Raw genomic sequence first — 18,443 nt, 5'->3', positions numbered from 1 at the left:
TTTGTAATAGCCCTGTATTAACGAAAGAAGCAAAGTTAAGAGACTGCGGCACATTATTCAGCGCTTCCTGCGGTGTCAGAACTTACTATTGGCTATCATGTTTTATTTGGTATTTATGGCGTTGTTCTGAAGGTAGAGATGGTTTTGTAAGACAACTGCTGTATTTCGTACTTGAATCGTGCCTGCAGCGTGCTCAGAGTATAAATGCAGGAACATATCCCTAAAAAAGATTGAGGAATGGTGTACATATTTTTACGTATGTTCTCTAACTGTGTTGTATTTTGTGTACGATGGTGTATTTGCTTACTTGTGTTCTGAAGATTGTTTCATCCAACTTTTCATTGCTGTATACCTTAAGGGGGTAGGACGTCAAAGGCCCCGGCTTGGAGCAGGAGAGGCATCACAGGGTATTTTAAATTCCAGGGGCTATACGTTTACAAATAAATTCATAAAAAACTTCCTGGCAGATTAAAACTGTGTGCCGGACCGAGACTCGAACACGGGACCTTTACCTTTCGCGGGCAAGTGCTATACCAACTGAGCTACCCAAGCACGACTCACGCCCTGTCCTCACAGCTTTAATTCCGCCATTAACTCGTCTCTTGGCCACGAAAGGCAAAGGTCCCGAGCTCGAGTCTCGGTCCGGCATACAGTTTTAATCTGCCAGGAAGTTTCATATCAGTGCACACTCCACTGTAGAGTGAAAATTTCATTATAAATTCATAAAACTTTGTCAGCATGACCAGGAAGGAGTCAGGATTCACACTCATAGCAGTGGCAGTTCAAAAACATAACAAAATAAATTTTTTACGTGTGAAATCATAATTTTTTCGCTTACTATTGGCTGCATTTGTTGCTATAGGTACACTCTTCTTCATAAGTAAGAGAGATTCTTCTGTGAATTTTGCACAGAATACAGACCAAAATTACAAGTGTATGAAATTCTAGAATTTTCCGAATCTATTAAAAATTGCGGTAAAAATTGAGATAATTAACTATAAAATTTGAGTTTTTTCTAAACGTGAAATTTAAGATGTAACAGCTCATTCATTTTTTCATAAATTAAATAAATTTTAGAGTTTCATACACCTATAAGTATGGTTTGTATGCTGTGTAAAATTCATCGAAGAATCTCTCTTACTTATGAAGAAAGATGTACCTATAGCAACATATGCAGCCAACAGTAAGCTAAAAACTGATGAAATTTCACATGTAAAAAAATTTGTTTTGTTGTGTTTTTGAACTTCCATTGCTATGAGAGTGAATCCTGAATCCTTCCTGGTCATGCTGCCAAAGTTTTACGAATTTATTTATAAACGTATAGGCAGTGGAAATTAAAACGTCCTGTGGTGTCTCTCCTGCTACAAGTCAGCCCGTTTGACGTCGTACCCCCTTAAGCCATATGATAATGACAGAATTTTGTGACTATGGAGAATTTGACAAGGCAGCATCGTACTTTTTAACATTGCCGAAGCGTCAGGAGCATAAGACCGTAAGTTTCTGTTGTGACTGAAAACTTAGTTGCTGGGTGGAAGATGTGGCCAGTTACGCCATTTTTATATGAGTATTATAAAGTAATGATTCAGTTTTTGACAGTGTCAGTGGTCATTACTCCAATAACTCCAATAATTGTTTTCGCTGCCTTCTGGAAATTTTAAATGAGGTACGCTTTCACATTAGAAAATATGGATTACAGACAAAAAGACCTCTAATTTTATGTGGGCAGATAGTTACTTGTTTTAAATGACAACTTCAAATTATAATAGGAAACCTTTGTATGCAAACTCCAAAGTGCAAAGTACTTTATGAAATACCCTTCGCATCCTTTTGTACATGGGTAGTCATTCTGCAAAGTTTGGATCTGTATAATGAGGAGATGATAAAATAATTCAGAAGAGATATAGTTTGGCTAAGTGGCATCTTAATTATTAGTTTTATATACGTACAGTCATCGAACAACTTCGTTGAATATTCGACTGGCTGGGTAGCTTAAATCTCAATGTACCTGTTCGGTGAGTCGGAGTTTCCGTAACTGATACAATTAACACACAGTTTATTTCGAATTCAGATACAACTTTAACCATACGCTACATACAATTTATATAAATGCAAAGTTTTTGTAGAACGTATCTCTCTTAAGTTAGTTACATATGTCTCCAACATGGTAATTCTTTTGTATTTACTGCATCTTACGCACAGTAAAGGGTACACAAACCACACGAAGACTGATCCTAAAATGAATTTTCCGGACTGTCTCTTCTTATTCGGAATGTCACGCGATAGATCGTCTAGCACTAGAATGTTTGTATTTACATGTTACAGTCATTGTTAAAAGGCGTTTATATCAACTGCTCGTCGTCATAATTAGGGGCAAGTTCACTTCTAGCACGTAACTGCTAAATATTACCAGTTGAATGTTACTTCGTAGTTATTTGACACGTTATCTACCATTGTCCTAAAACGCGCCCATTTGTTTTGATAACATAAAACATGGTGGACGGCTCTTCAGTTTGTTTCCATTCGCCACTGTGTTGCCTCTCTATGGTATTCTATTTCTTTGGTAATAATAACTATTGTCAAGGACGTGCCCTAGCGTCATAGGGTGTTCCCTGTATATTCCACATTTTACAGCGTCGTTAGGTGGCAATTCCGGACATTATTTCTGTCGTAAAGTTGTCCCTCAAGACACTTTTTTACAATCTCTCGAAGTTGGTCGGTATTGTTTTGTAGTGTAACTCTAGCTAAACGAAGTGTTCCAAAATTGCTACAGATTTGTCTTTGCTGTCTAAAAAAATACTGTCATGGCACTCTCCTACAACCTGTACCGAGAGGGTATGAATTGGGAAAGGGGCCTCGTGTTGAAATGAGCTTAACTCTAAAAAGCCCATAGCATTTCTAACCTAATTTGTCTCATGTAAGGTCACGTCTCGTAGTCAACAAAAAAGAAGAAAAGAGTGTTGCTGATTTAGACGTCCGCTGATGTACTGGAGAGGGTGGACGGGGGACGGAAGTGAGGGCGAAAGCGAGAGGAAGGAACTGACTGGAACCAGTTGTTTGAAAAAAACTCTAATATGTAGAAGCCAAAGTCTTTAGAATCGCTAGGCCGATTGGTGCCGGTGCTAATGACTTTTAAGACCGAGTATGGCCAACAGAAACATCTATACATTTTCGGAACTGAAAAGAACACTTCAGAATCTTCTGAAAGGAACTAACAAACCAAGAAATTGCTATGCGTTTATGTTACCAGTGCTCATTGACCTTCCAAAACAAATACATACTCACATACATATATACACCGTCATTTGTAAATTGTGAATGGACTGGTCAGGAGAATGAGGGGCGAGATATATAAATAAGTAACTGTGTAACGCAGAACACACGGGTAGTAAATGAGTAAAATAGACGTATGTCTCAAACTGAAAACACTGCATTTGGGCGCTGGCAGAAATCGTGTTAATCATACACAGTGGCCACAAAACTTCTAGAATGTTTTGAATGTGAATTCGCTCTCCATTTGAGGACTAACAAATGTGTGATTTAATGAAACTAGCACAAATAAACGGGATGAAACAGCTCATTCCGAAACTTTTGAAGCATTTTAACTAAAAATTGTATAAGACTTGTGAAGGTAGTAAGAATAAAAATCGTAATTTACGTACAATAGCTGGGCTTACCATGAGAATCTTGTGCATGCACTTTTTGAACTCCAAGGGATAATTCTAGATTCTACACCTTAGACTCCCGCTTTCAGTTAAAGAGATTTGAGATTAAAGTTCGTAACTTATTTGGTTTTGTACACTCATTATTATCATATATTACTTCCTAAGCGAGTAGTCAGAGGTACTTCATTGAAAAAACCGAACCAAAACACTATAAAAAACATCATAGGATGTTGTAACATGAGCATTCAGTACGTTATTGGTCTTTTATTACTTTCGAAATGACTGCAGCAAAATAAAGTTTTATGTATACTTACTGTATCTGTTGTGAGAAGTATATGATCACTCGGTATCTAAGGCACTTACCTGAAAAGAGAAAAGAAAGAATGACTATAGTAAACATGCATTTTTCTGGGAAACTTCTTTCTATAACATAGAATTTTAGTATTAAGGAATTTTTAAAGGATACTGATGGACACTCTTTACACGCTACGATCAGTGTTATAATAATAATAATAATAATAATAATAATAATAATAATCTCAGTTTAATATGGAGCAGTATTCGTAGAAACTTCAGACACTTTAATCAAGTTTATATTTGAATCCTGATTTCATTTTGCCAAATTATGTATTTTTCTTCTTCTTGGCATTACTTCTCCTCTAAGGTCAGAACTGGAAAGACACGATGTACAAATAAATTTTAATTTTTGACAAAAGCTTACAGCTCCTGCGGACACCTGATTTTATCTGTAACAAGTACGTGTTACCCGCGGAGCCGAATAAGAAAACTTTCCCCTGGAAATAAAGGTTACCCAGGTACGCTCTTTATTTTTTATTTCTTTGTTGCGATGATGCCAAGCTGCAGCATGGCAGCTTGTTTGATTTGAGAGATAACGTGCGCTTGAGAATGAAGCTGCGACCCAGAAACTAGGAGCGAACAAGGAAATTAAAAGTATAACTGTGGAACTGTAATTCTCAGGAAAAATACTTTGTCAGCTATGGGCCCACGCATAAACATTCTCTGTATGAAATAATAGAGAAGATTGTGAGAGAAAGTAAGAAGGTCGAATAACAATAATAATGATTGAAGCAATTTAATAACAATATCGTGCAAGACGAGCTGTGATTCTTATTTTTACTTGTGTAAAAACTACGTGTACGTTCACAGAAATAATAAAGCTTTTAGAAGATTACCGAGAAACAGCATCTCTGGCTTTCTCACAATTTGTGTTTCATATTTTAAAGTGCAATTCGGAAGCGTTTTATCCAATAATAAACCGGAAACTGGACTTCCATAGATTTTGTACTAATAAATTTTCACCGAAACATCAGGCACCCGAGAAAATTCCTGTAATTGCATGCTGTTACGGAACCCACTGAACCACAGGTTCTCGCTGCGAGGCGAAACGCCTGCTTGAGTATACGCTTCAGAATACATTCCGTAGTTTGCTTTGAACGTAGCTTTATTTCTACGCGGTACTCTAATAATAATAGTATCTTCAGTAATGTCAACAATAACAGTGGAGTGAATATCACCCCTAGTGCACTTTCGTAGCTCGACTGAGACTTGTTCTGGAAATTCTACGAAATTAAGCGACTGTGTATTTTCGACTCTTGCATCTGCAGTAACGATAAACAAATCCTGTAACCGATATACATGCATTCAGCATTAATTTCGCCTTTGTTTCAGGTGCGCGGTGCAGAACTGATATCCATGGAGTACAGAAGCTTTATTCGCGTACGTCCCGATGCAAACACACGAAGTTCTAAGAAAGAAAAGTCTTTCATAAAGAGGAACGTAACACTATTCCCTTAGAAGATAGCATGATACTGAAATTTAATGTATCCTGCATTTCTTCTTCGCTTTCACTGAGGGTAGCAATGTCGTCAGTGAATCTTGTCATTGGTATCCTTTCACTCTTAATGTTAATCCCACTCTTGAACCTTTCACTTATTTCCCTCATTGCTTCTTCGATGCATACCGCGTAGGTATCCAACGATATGAGAATTCTCTGCAACTCAACTCGTTGTGGCAATCAGCGAAAAATGTGCTTTTATAGATATACTTCGCGTTTAGTTTTGGTGAATTTCTTTTTTACGAAATTGAGCCTCGCTACGACTGTTTGTTCACTAATCCCTGTATCCGTCGTGATGCTCGGGATTATTTGTGGCTAAGAGGTCAAGTGTGTTTTCGTAACCATTTACAATTTGAATGACCTCGTCAACTAATTGTTGAAAATAATTTTAAAAAAGCATTTAGAACAATTACGGAAGTTCTTTTTTGTCTACAATAGGTACTGAAAATGTATTTTTGTTAACATACGGAAGGTAGATTGACGTCACTGCCAACTATAATTGTATGAGTAGGGTCCCTATTTGTGATGAGACTCAAGTTTTCTTTGAACTATTCAGCAACTTTTCCATCTGAGACCGGGGGTCGGTAAAAGGAGCCAGTTATTAATTTATTGCGGTTGTCGAATATAACCTCTGCCCACACTAAGTCACAGGAACTATGTGCTCCAATGTCGCTTGTGAGCTGGAACACACATTACATTATTTTTCCTTACTTTGTGGTTCAAAAATGGTTCAAATGGCTCTGAGCACTACGGGACTTGCATCTGTGGTCATCAGTCCCCTAGAACTTATAACTGCTTAAACCTAACTAACCTAAGGACATCACACACATCCATGCCCGAGGCAGGATTCGAACCTGCGACCGTAGCAGTCCCGCGGTTCCGGACTGAGCGCCTAGAACCGCAAGACCACCGCGGCCGGCTTACTTTGTGCTTCTTGTTTCTGTTGTGGTGCAGATCATTACAATTACGGCTTTTCCCTCCAAAACCTAGGATGTTTTCTCTGTGACTCTGCAAATACCAGAGCTAAACCATGTAGAACAACAGCGTACCTTACAAGCATTGCATTCTGTATTACTTCATTTCCTTATTTCTAAGATTTTAAAAATGTACCTCAACTTTAGATGACATGTCAGTCATAAACGTTCTTATCTCTATTTAGTGAGCGTATTTTCAGTAATATTTTGAACATTGTCCCGCTACACTTTATTAACTAACGTTTCGCCGCAAGAGATGTCGGATTTGAGAGAGTAAATTAATATGGAGTATGTCGTTCTTCTTTTCAAACGTTCACATACCCATTTCTTCTTTCCTTATTGTCTTTTGGGCATGCAGTTGTAGTAATTAAAATAGGCACAAATGCAGTGACCAAAAAGAAATGATTAGTGTACATTCGCATTCTCTTTACATCGTTCCTTTCTTGTTGTTCCCATGGCGATGGACTGTGTGTATCGCAATGAGTAAGCGTGAAAGGAAGCTACCGTGTAGACAGAGGGATCTATATTTATACTTAGCAGAAGTAATTACATACTGACATAATCGTCGGTTTCCAAAAAGTTATAAATATTTCGATTTCGGACTAGAAGCTCTGTATTTCGCCGAGATGACGAAGAAGAAGGTCCCTTACGTACTGGTTGTATCGAGTAAGATGTGGAGACGGCTGTTTGAAAGCGGACAGAAGAATTACGAGGAAGGGCGTCCCTTACCTGAGGGATTGCTACTCAAACTACCTGGCGAAGGGGCAAGTGTCCGGCGTGGCAAATGTGCTGCATTCACATCTAACTGCTGGAAAGACGTTCGATAAAGAGTGTTTATCTAGTAAGTGCCATCTTTTGTGTAACTAACCGTCCTTCACCGATGCCGAGAGGGTTAGTAGTAAAACATCTGCCTCAATGAAGAGGTGGAGCACCTTAAAAGCTTCGGCCAGACTGCCTGGCAATTAACTCTCCAGCTACATAGGGACACAAAGAGTGACTGAGCCGCAGCTGTTCGAATGCGTGCGCTATTAATAGCGGGCAGCGGTCACTTCTGGAGTGCGTGGGCCCAGATGAGAGCGCGCACAGACAGAGGCGTGGCGTGGGAGCCAGCGCGCGAGGAACGCGACGCTGTAACAGAGGACAGCGTTGTGTCCCAGGCGGCCAGCCTAAACATAGGAGCCCCAGGCGGCGGTGAGCACTCCGCGGTCCCTACCTCACTCGCCTCCCTCTGCTGGGACGCCGGCTGACGCATTCCTGTGGCGCTCAAGTCTGTCTCGCTGACAGATTTAGCGACCCGAGGTTCTTTCGGGTTACGTTCACGGGACGGCGATTCCGAGGAATGCTCTTCTTTTTCTCTTCGGCGAGCCACCTACATTTTTGCAGACCCCCGTAATGGCCGAGCGTAAAACTCTTGCCCTTTCTAGTGGCTAACAGTAAATAAAATCAGTGTACCTAGTAACAACTGGTCATCTTTGGCTCAACCTTTGTAGTGAAAAAACAACTGGAGTTGTTTTTTCTCGGAAAGACTGCAAAAAACTAGGGGGGCGTTCAATTTTTCTGAAACCAGGTTGATTTTATTCAGGATTTCAATACGCCATACTATTCACCACTTTTTTGGCTACAAAACCCTACTTTTCAACGTAATATCCGTTCCATGCGACGGCCTTGGACCACCTTATTGGGTGACCCTGTATGTTCGCGTGGTATCACTCTGCAGGTCAATATCGGAGCCAACGTCTTGCTGGATCAGTAACCCTCCTGTAATCCACCTACTGCTTCCCTTGCAGTGTCTCTTTTATTGGGCCAAACAGATGGAAGTCGGAAGGCGAGAAACTCAGCCGGCATACACTTTTGAATACGCTAAGTGGAGGACGATTGTATTGTAAGTAGGCTGTTTAGGTTTTTATGTTGGTAACGTCACGTAGCGCTCTGTATGAAAATCACTGACTGTGGTGTGTGCAGTCTGTGGCTGGTTGGCATTGTTGGGATATTCGCTATTGTAGTGTTGGGCAGTTGGATGTGAACAGCGCGTAGCGTTGTGCAATTGGAGGTGAGCCGCCTAGCAGTGGTGGATGTGGGGAGAGAGATGGCAGAGTTTCGAGAGCGGACGATCTGGCCGTGTGTCCGTCAGAAAAAGGAAATTTTTAAGACTGGTTGTCATGAACGAACAGTATTAAGGTGAATACATTGTTTGTTCTCTATTAAAATCTTTCATTTGCTAACTGTGCCTATCAGAAGTTAGTGTCTTCAGTAGTTAGAATCTTTTATTTAACTGGCAGTATTGGCGCTCGCTGTATTGCAGTAGTTTGAGTAACGAAGATCTCCCACTACAAATTCCGTATTTTTTGAACCGAAACTGGCAGAGGAAAAGTATTGTGCTGCATTACTTATTGAACGCCTGTCGAACGTTATAGGCGTCACATACGCATTATACTCCGCAAGCCACCTTAGCGGAGGGCACTTTGTGAACCGCTGTTGCTCCCCCTTTTTCTGTTCCGGTCTCGAAGAAGTAAGACTGCTGGTACGTCTATGTGTTGGCTCGAATCTCTCTAATTTTGTCTTCACCCTCTTTCCGCGGTAACTAGGAAGAAGCAACATGGAAGCTGACACTTCTTGGAACGGACACTCACGGAATTTTAACACTAAACCATACTGTGATGCAGAACGCCTATCTTGCAGCTTCTGCCACTGGAATTGACTGAGCATCCCAGGGACGCTTTCGTGGTTACTGGATGAACCTGTAATGAAACGTGCCTCTCTACTTAGGATCTTCTTTATTTCTTCTATCAATCCTACCTGATGCGGAGCCCAACTGCCGAGTAATATTCAAATAATGGTAGAAGGAGCTACTTCATTTGTAGATCCTACTACATTTCCTGAGTGCTCTTCCAATAGAACTCAATCTGGCATTTGCCTTAATCACGATTAATCTTATGTATTGTTTCCACGTTAAATTGACCCATAAGCGTACTGCTAGGTATTTTATGGAAGTAACTGCTTCCAGTGATTGTTCTGTATTCGTGTAATTGTACAATAATAGATCTTTGTGTCTATGTATACGAAACACGATATACTCGTATTTGTTTGTGTTGAGGGCCAATTGTCATTCTCTGCACTAAGTATCGATCGTCTGCAAGTCTTCCTTCATTTCGCTTTTTGGCGTTGCGACTTCTCTATTAACAACAGCATCATCCACATCATGAGATTTACGACGTTCATGGAATATCAAACCAACTGTGTAATTGGATCGAAGAGTTACCTGCTAACAGGACACTGCATGTCATCTCAGTGGAGAGAAGTCTTCGGACGTGAAAGTGACTTTGGGTGTAGGTCTATTACTTTCAAATTTATATATATAATGTGACCTAACTGACAACATCGAAAGTTTTAGGAAGTTTTTCATGGATGATGCTGCAGGGAAGTCGCAAGCTAGAAAATTGTAACGAAATACAGGAAGGCCAACAAAGCTTGGTGCAGGGAGTGTTAATTGACCCTTGCCGTACACAAATGTAACGTATTGCGTCTACGTGGATAGGTAGACTCATTATTGTGTGATTATTCGACTGGAGAACAATCACTGGAGGCAGTTACTTCCACAAAATGTCCAGGAGTATGCGTCGGGATCGATACAAAGCGGAGTGACTACCTAATATTAATCACAAAAAAGGCTAATGCCTGACTGAGATTCAGGGGAAGGAACTTCAAGAAATGCAGTCAATCAACAATGGAGGTGACTTGCGAAACCGTGGTTCGACCAGCGGTTGAATGTTGCTCATCAGTGTGGGAGCCGTATCAGATAGGACTGACAGAGGAAATAGAAAAGATCCAAGAACGAACGGCACGTTTCGTTGCAGGTCCATTCAGTAAGCATGAAAACGTCAGAGAAATGATCAACCGACTCCAGTGGCAGGCTGCAAGAGAGTTGTTCTGCATCGCGGTGTGGTTTGCTGTTAAAATTTCCGAGAGCTTACGTTCCTAGAGGAGTCAGCCTACATGTTGCATCCTGATACGTATATCTCGCGAAAAGATCATCAGGATATAATTACAATTACAGAGATTTGAGCCCACATGGTGGGTTACCGGCAATCGTTCTTCCCGACTGAAATAGGAAAAATGGAGGGGGGAGATGATAGTCATACACAAAGTACCCTGCACCACATGTAATACGTTGGATTGCGGATGTAAAAGTAGATGTAGATGTATTCAGAAAAGTAATGGTCCCATAACACTCTCATGGAGTATGTCTGAAGTTACCTTTACGTCTGACTACTTGCTTTGAGGATTACATGCAGTGTTCTGTTAGCTAAAAGCTCTCCAGTCCAGTCATGCAGTGGGGCTGATATTCTGTACGCTCGTATTTTGTTCATTAGACGGCAGCTAGGATATGAACCGAACGCCTTTTGGAAGTCGAGGAACACGGTATGTACCTGGGCGCCTGTGTCTACATCTTTTGCTTTCTGCGTCTCATGGACGAACAAAGCGAGTTGTGTCTCATACGATCGTTGTTTTCAGAACCCATGTTGATTCTTAAAGAGGAGATCTTCGTAACAACTGGAACAAAACCAATAATCTTGGGATTTTGAAACACATCATTATCATAAAAAAACCGCAACGTAACCGCCCACTAAGTTTTTATTTACGGAGGTCTTGCTCCGTCATCAGATGGCTGTTCGTGTGCTTAGCTCAGGTGCAGGGCTAGTGGGGAACTGACGATGCCGAAATATCTTACAAAAAAAAAAAAAAATGGTTCAAATGGCTCTGAGCACTACGGGACTTAGCATCTGAGGTCATCAGTCCCCTAGAACTTAGAACTACTCAAACCTAACTAACGTAAGGACATCACACACATGCGTGCCCGAGGCAGGATTCGAACCTGCGACCGTAGCGGTCGCGCGGTTCCCGGCTGAAGCGCTCTGCCACCCCGGCCGGCGAAATATCTTACATGTTTTCAGTTTAGCTCTCTGTATGTAGGATACTTTAGGCAGATTTATGGCAAGAAATATTTTGGAACTGATGTAATATGTCTGCAGTCCTGAGCGTCTTCGTTGTGTACTTTCCTCTAGAGCTCTGTATCTGCATAAATTCATTGTCTCCTGTGTCGCAGATACGTGATATTTTTTTCGTCTCATGACATGCAACGATTATAAAAAGTTATATGCCAGTGGATATTGATTTTCATACCTTTCTACATGAGAAAGTTCCTCCATCTTCTTATTTTCGTTTTAGCACTCCGATTACCCCGTTAATTCGTATCGCCTTCGTCGCTTCTGGTGCAGTGCTTTTTTATTCTCCTACTTCGCCACCGTCTACGCTCTTCTGCCCAGGATGATTTTGCCCTGGATCTAATTTTCTGTCCTGGAAACCTATGCCAGTTAATTTTGGATTTGAAAACCACCCTGTTGTAAACCTCTGTTAGCAGTAATCCTGTTATGTCCAAATCTCTTTATACCTCTCGTATCCAGCGTACTTTGGTTCACTTTTTCACAAGAAACGTTATTGTCTGTTGTGTCAACCCTCCCTAGTCTATTCTACTGATATGTCGGAAGAACTTTCCCCCAAGATTCTCTCAGTCTGGGTATACAGTTCTTGATTTGCTCGTCTTAACTCTCTCCTGGTCCTCGAGGTCTCTATGTTCTCCTGAGAAGCCCTCGTTCCACAAGTTCTATCCTCCTAAGTACCACTGCTCTTATGAAGTTCAGGCTTCCTACTGCATATAAGGCTTCAGCGTGCACCACAATCTAGCAATGCCTTCGTTTTCCCTTTATCGAAAGATTATCCTTATTGTAGATGTTCACAGCTAGTTTGTATGCCAAATTCATCTCGTTTCTTCTTGCTCCCTTTGCTTCTTCTTCTGCCAGACTACTTTCAATACATCCTAGGTGTTTATCCCCCCACTTTCTAAATTTCCCTCTTTTTAATGTCATCCATATACACTCCTGGAAATTGAAATAAGAACACCGTGAATTCATTGTCCCAGGAAGGGGAAACTTTATTGACACATTCCTGGGGTCAGATACATCACATGATCACACTGACAGAACCACAGGCACATAGACACAGGCAACAGAGCATGCACAATGTCGGCACTAGTACAGTGTATATCCACCTTTCGCAGCAATGCAGGCTGCTATTCTCCCATGGAGACGATCGTAGAGATGCTGGATGTAGTCCTGTGGAACGGCTTGCCATGCCATTTCCACCTGGCGCCTCAGTTGGACCAGCGTTCGTGCTGGACGTGCAGACCGCGTGAAACGACGCTTCATCCAGTCCCAAACATGCTCAATGGGGGACAGATCCGGAGATCTTGCTGGCCAGGGTAGTTGACGTACACCTTCTAGAGCACGTTGGGTGGCACGGGATACATGCGGACGTGCATTGTCCTGTTGGAACAGCAAGTTCCCTTGCCGGTCTAGGAATGGTAGAACGATGGGTTCGATGACGGTTTGGATGTACCGTGCACTATTCAGTGTCCCCTCGACGATCACCAGTGGTGTACGGCCAGTGTAGGAGATCGCTCCCCACACCATGATGCCGGGTGTTGGCCCTGTGTGCCTCGGTCGTATGCAGTCCTGATTGTGGCGCTCACCTGCACGGCGCCAAACACGCATACGACCATCATTGGCACCAAGGCAGAAGCGACTCTCATCGCTGAAGACGACACGTCTCCATTCGTCCCTCCATTCACGCCTGTCGCGACACCACTGGAGGTGGGCTGCACGATGTTGGGGCGTGAGCGGAAGACGGCCTAACGGTGTGCGGGACCGTAGCCCAGCTTCATGGAGACGGTTGCGAATGGTCTTCGCCGATACCCCAGGAGCAACAGTGTCCCTAATTTGCTGGGAAGTGGCGGTGCGGTCCCCTACGGCACTGCGTAGGATCCTACGGTCTTGGCGTGCATCCGTGCGTCGCTGCGGTCCGGTCCCAGGTCGACGGGCACGTGCACCTTCCGCCGACCACTGGCGACAACATCGATGTACTGTGGAGACCTCACGCCCCACGTGTTGAGCAATTCGGCGGTACGTCCACCCGGCCTCCCGCATGCCCACTATACGCCCTCGCTCAAAGTCCGTCAACTGCACATACGGTTCACGTCCACGCTGTCGCGGCATGCTACCAGTGTTAAAGACTGCGATGGAGCTCCGTATGCCACGGCAAACTGGCTGACACTGACGGCGGCGGTGCACAAATGCTGCGCAGCTAGCGCCATTCGACGGCCAACACCGCGGTTCCTGGTGTGTCCGCTGTGCCGTGCGTGTGATCATTGCTTGTACAGCCCTCTCGCAGTGTCCGGAGCAAGTATGGTGGGTCTGACACACCGGTGTCAATGTGTTCTTTTTTCCATTTCCAGGAGTGTAGATGCTGTCTTGATGTTCGTCATACACTGTATCCTTATGATAGAGATCTGTAGGCTTGCTTGAATTGTTTGTCTCTGTAGTTGCTTGGTTTGATTATCCGACTCCTTTAATGATTCCGAAAGTTATCACCATATCGTCTGCGAATGCTAGACAGTCTACTCGTATTCAATTTTCTTGCATGCCCATCGTCTTCAACCCTCTCTTTTCATTTTTCATCACCATATCTTGCTGATCACCTTATTAAGGACGCAGTTAAAGAGAAAAGGGGAGAGTCCGTCTCCCTGTCCGATTACGGTTCTGACCTTGAGGAACTCTCAAAGCTCTCCTCCGGACTTGGGCTTGAATGTCTATTTGCTTAACAAGTTCAACTAACTCTAAAAATCGGAGATTTGAGCTGTATGTAGTCTTGGGTTTAAAGTGAGAAAATAATTATTAGAAAATTCAAAATAAAATCTTGTTAATTGTAGGTAAGTGCTATGTATTGTAGATCAGTTTTAAGAATTATAGCGTTAGTAAACCAAAAAAGGTACATTTCTAAGAAGTATATTTTCATATGTAGAAACCGAGTTCGACGTCGTCGAAGGAAGAGTGTTGAGGATAATGCTAGTCACCATTGAAGGGGGAGGAAAGTGGAGCTAAAGGACAAATAAAGATGTATTATTTTGTGGGTGAAAATTTTATAATAAACATAATGGTCATATAGCATGTGTGCCCTGGGATGCAGTGGAAGAAATATCATAGGTAAGAGGCTCACTTAGCAGATCAACACTGCATTTGTGGGGTGAAGAAGGAAGTTACCTCTGCGTAGTTGCATCAAAGTTGAAGAGGGGTGGGGGGGAGGGTACTAGGTCGAAGAAAGAGCGCAATTTTTAATGGCAGCGAGCGTGTGGCTTTTAGCGGGACTTATGATGAGCATGATATCTTCATCAGTCGACCAAACATGAATGAATCCATTTTTTCTGTTGTGAACGGTTATTTCTGAAGAGCTGGTTGTCTGAGATACGAACAGTATTTAACCACATTTGGATACGACTGTGAAAAACCACTTAGAAAAGCTACAGCGGTAAGCAGAGTGTTCGCAGTATCATAGATCTATAAATTGCTAACTGACATTAAGAAAAAACATTAATGTTCGTGGTCTTGCTCTACTCCCCCCTCGCCCCATTATAAATGTTACTTGACGATTTCAAGCTCCTCACTTATTTAAGGCTCGGTTATGAATTATAGGTATCTAAAAGTCGAATACTAACTTCCGAAGAACAAAGGAAATTATTTCGTCTTTGGTATGTATCAGAAATGAATTATTAGACGAGTAATTAACTTACTGCCTTCTTTTATGTTTTAAAAATAGCATGAATCAATATTGGCGTTGTCGGAGTGACCCAGTGGAAGTTCACGGAATACTGTAAAACACTTCGATCTCACTGTTAATTCCGGCAGAAGGCTTTAAATATTTCGGTTAGAGTAAAACTTTCACAAACGCCTACGGGATCTCGTCCCACTCAGGCCAGTGACAACTGCACGACATGACGCACCCACAGACTCCTAGTATACGCACACGTTACAAGTCACCACTTTTTCTTTGTATCCGTGATCCAGTAACCCTGAGAGCTTAGACACTCATCCAGTATCGGTACCAAAGTAACTTACTGATTAATATCTGACACTACGGCACTCTAACCAACACCATGTTTCTATTACAGATTCAGACTATGTGAACATAACCAATAGCTCGAACTATATTAATACGTCTCTCTTTTGTCTTACTTTCATGACAGGTAATCTGAGTCTCTCACGAATAAATGGTTCAAATGGCTCTGAGCACTATGGGACTCAACTGCTGAGGTCATTAGTCCCCTAGAACGTAGAACTAGTTAAACCTAACTAACCTAAGGACATCACAAACATCCATGCCCGAGGCAGGATTCGAACCTGCGACCGTAGCGGTCTTGCGGTTCCAGACTGCAGCGCCTTTAACCGCACGGCCACTTCGGCCGGCTCTCACGAATAAATTCTCAACGCAGAACGTACATCAATGACTGATTCGATACACATACGGTGAGATACCGGGTGAAATATTCGCGTAGCATAACGTGGGGAGATCTATGTGTGGTATCGATAGCTACGATGCCACGGCGTAGGTACAAGTTGTTAGGTTGGCACTACGACACCGACACCGACGACAGCGCCATCTAGCCGGCGCTGTGCAGCTCTACGAGCGCCGCTCCAGATTCTATGCATTTGATTCCGAGTAGACGACCAAGCAACATTGTTTCTATTCCCTATTGGGCGATCCACTACGGATTTTGCCTTTGTAACTTCTAGCCGATGTTAGATTTGACTGATGTAGAGTTTCGCACCTACGTGCTCATCTCAGCCAAAGTTAAGTTACAAATTATGTATTGAATTTATTGTATTGTGAAATAGTAAAACCACTTTTAATTGCAGTACCGAGAGTTCTACCTCACCTGCTCCTCCTAGCTTCCTACATTACGCCTACCCATCAGTTACAGGAGCAGACCCACGCGCCGACTTCCGGGCGGGATACAAAACTATGAGCCTTCGTTGGATATGGCGCCGACTGTAAAAGTGAGTTTTGGGTTCCTGCGGCGAAGCACTAGCCAAATGAGAGTTGCATTTTCCACGGATCGTTTATGCGAACTGTCATAATAACGTCTATCGAGTAACTATCATTTCTTTAATTATCATTGGTTTACACCGTACAGCGATCTTCTTATTATATAAAAAAGATTGATCATTGGTGTTGCAATGTTCCTTTGTTTGTCACGAATACACACACACACACACACACACACACACACACACACACACACACACAGAGTATGCAGAATATCAGAATACACACCGTAAGGAAAAAAAAGAGCTCGACGGAATTTTTCGATTGGAACGGAAATCGGTAGATGAGATGTACATGTACAGACAAACAAAGGATCACAATTTCAGAGAAATTAGGTTATTTGTTCAATAAAAAGAGCTTCACAATTTTTTTTATTTTAGCTTTCTACTACGTTTGTAGCTTTTAAACTACCGTTGCTCATTGCCGTTTTACCCACCCACTAATTCCGACTAGGCCTGTTTGTGTCCCGTGTATGCGCGAAAAATACATGACATGACCTTCGTGTGGGACAGCCGATGGCATAGGTAATATTACAAAGGAAGATAAAACATACATGATGGAGAATGAAGTGTGCGGTCGTTGCTCATAAAATACGTATGGAGCAGGTACAGTACCGAATGAGGAACTATTTACGCTAACGGAACTCGGTAGCCATTCTACTGTACGTATATAACGATCTTGGATCTCGCAGTAAGAACGTTCACATCAAGGCAGGCGTGATACTCAGTGCCACAGGACCCCTCACATGCTCGTATATTGCTCAAAACACATCGCATTTTGTTGCTCCCGTCGATTTCTATCTTTTCTTGAAAGTGCACAAATTCCTGTCTTGTACAGGATGAAAAGTGTTTAAACCGACAAACTCTGGGAGGTTGTAGGGGACATCAAAACAAATACTTTTCCCTAATGTCATTTTCCCTCTATGAGGAGTATTTAAACCGGTAGAGGAAAATTTCTTTGGCGGCTAATTAATTAAACCAACAAACACTTTTCCATTTTTTATGACCAAGAGACAACAAATTAACACAACCCATTTTCAATTACAGTAGATTTTCAAAAATCCCTCCATTGACACGTAAAGAAAGGTTACACCGCCGGATCATGTTCTGTCTGACACGGGCAAAAACCCCAGGAGTACCCTGAATTGTTCCTGCTGCTGCTGCTGCTGCTGCTACTACTATCCAGGCAACCAGATCCTCTTCTGATGCAACAAGAGTTGCGTAAACGAGGTTGCGCAACTCTTCCCACACAAAAAGTCCAGAGGGGACATGTCTGGGGATCGAACAGGCCATGGTACAGGACCACCTCCGCCAAACCACGTTTCTGGGAACCGTCGGTCCAGGAATCGACGCACACGACAACTGAAATGTGACGGCGCACCGTCATGTTGGAACCACATGCTTAGTCTTGTAGGGAGCGGGACGTCTTCCAGCAGTTCTGGCAATGCTCTGGCGAGAAAATTGTAATAGTGCCTGCCATTTAATGGCCTAGGTAGCAGATACGGCCCAATTAAACAGTTAAAAACAACACCAGCCCATACATTCACGAAGAACCGCACTTGATGAGCGCTAGTAACCGTGGCATGTGGGTTATACTCACTCCAAACATGCGAATTGTGCATATTGAAGACTCCATCACACCCGAACGTTGCTTCATCGGTAAACAACACAGAGGATGGAAATGTAGGATGCATTTCACACTGTTCCAGGTACCACTGCGAAAACTGTGCTCTGGGTGGATAATCAACTGGTTCCAGGTTGTGGACACGCTGTATGTGAAATGGACGTAACAGTTGCTCTCGAAGGACTGTTCTTACATTCGTCTGATTCGTCCCCATTTTACGTGAAACTGCACGAGTGCTGATTGAAGGATCCAGCTCCACATGCCGCAAGACAGCTTCCTAAAATTGCAGCGTTCTTACCGTGCGGCGGCGTCCCTGTCCGGGTAATCTGTAAAATG

General features: G+C 42.6%; 1 protein-coding gene across 1 annotated transcript in view; it reads right to left on the bottom strand.

The window, feature by feature from the left end:
* Positions 1-3,903: 3,903 nt before the first annotated feature.
* The window catches only part of LOC126413073 (uncharacterized), a 524,918-nt gene continuing 510,378 nt past the window's right edge, over positions 3,904-18,443 (bottom strand). The window contains exon 3 of the mRNA XM_050082969.1: positions 3,904-4,025. Within this exon, the coding sequence (XP_049938926.1) occupies positions 3,973-4,025 (53 nt within the window). The 3' untranslated portion in view covers positions 3,904-3,972. The remainder of the gene's footprint in view (positions 4,026-18,443) is intronic.

The sequence above is a fragment of the Schistocerca serialis genome, chromosome 7 (genome assembly GCF_023864345.2).
Source record: "Schistocerca serialis cubense isolate TAMUIC-IGC-003099 chromosome 7, iqSchSeri2.2, whole genome shotgun sequence".
In the NCBI taxonomy this organism is placed as follows: Eukaryota; Metazoa; Arthropoda; class Insecta; order Orthoptera; family Acrididae; genus Schistocerca; species Schistocerca serialis.
The sequence above is the reverse complement of the archived record's forward strand: the minus strand, read 5'-3'. Positions and strand labels throughout refer to the sequence as shown.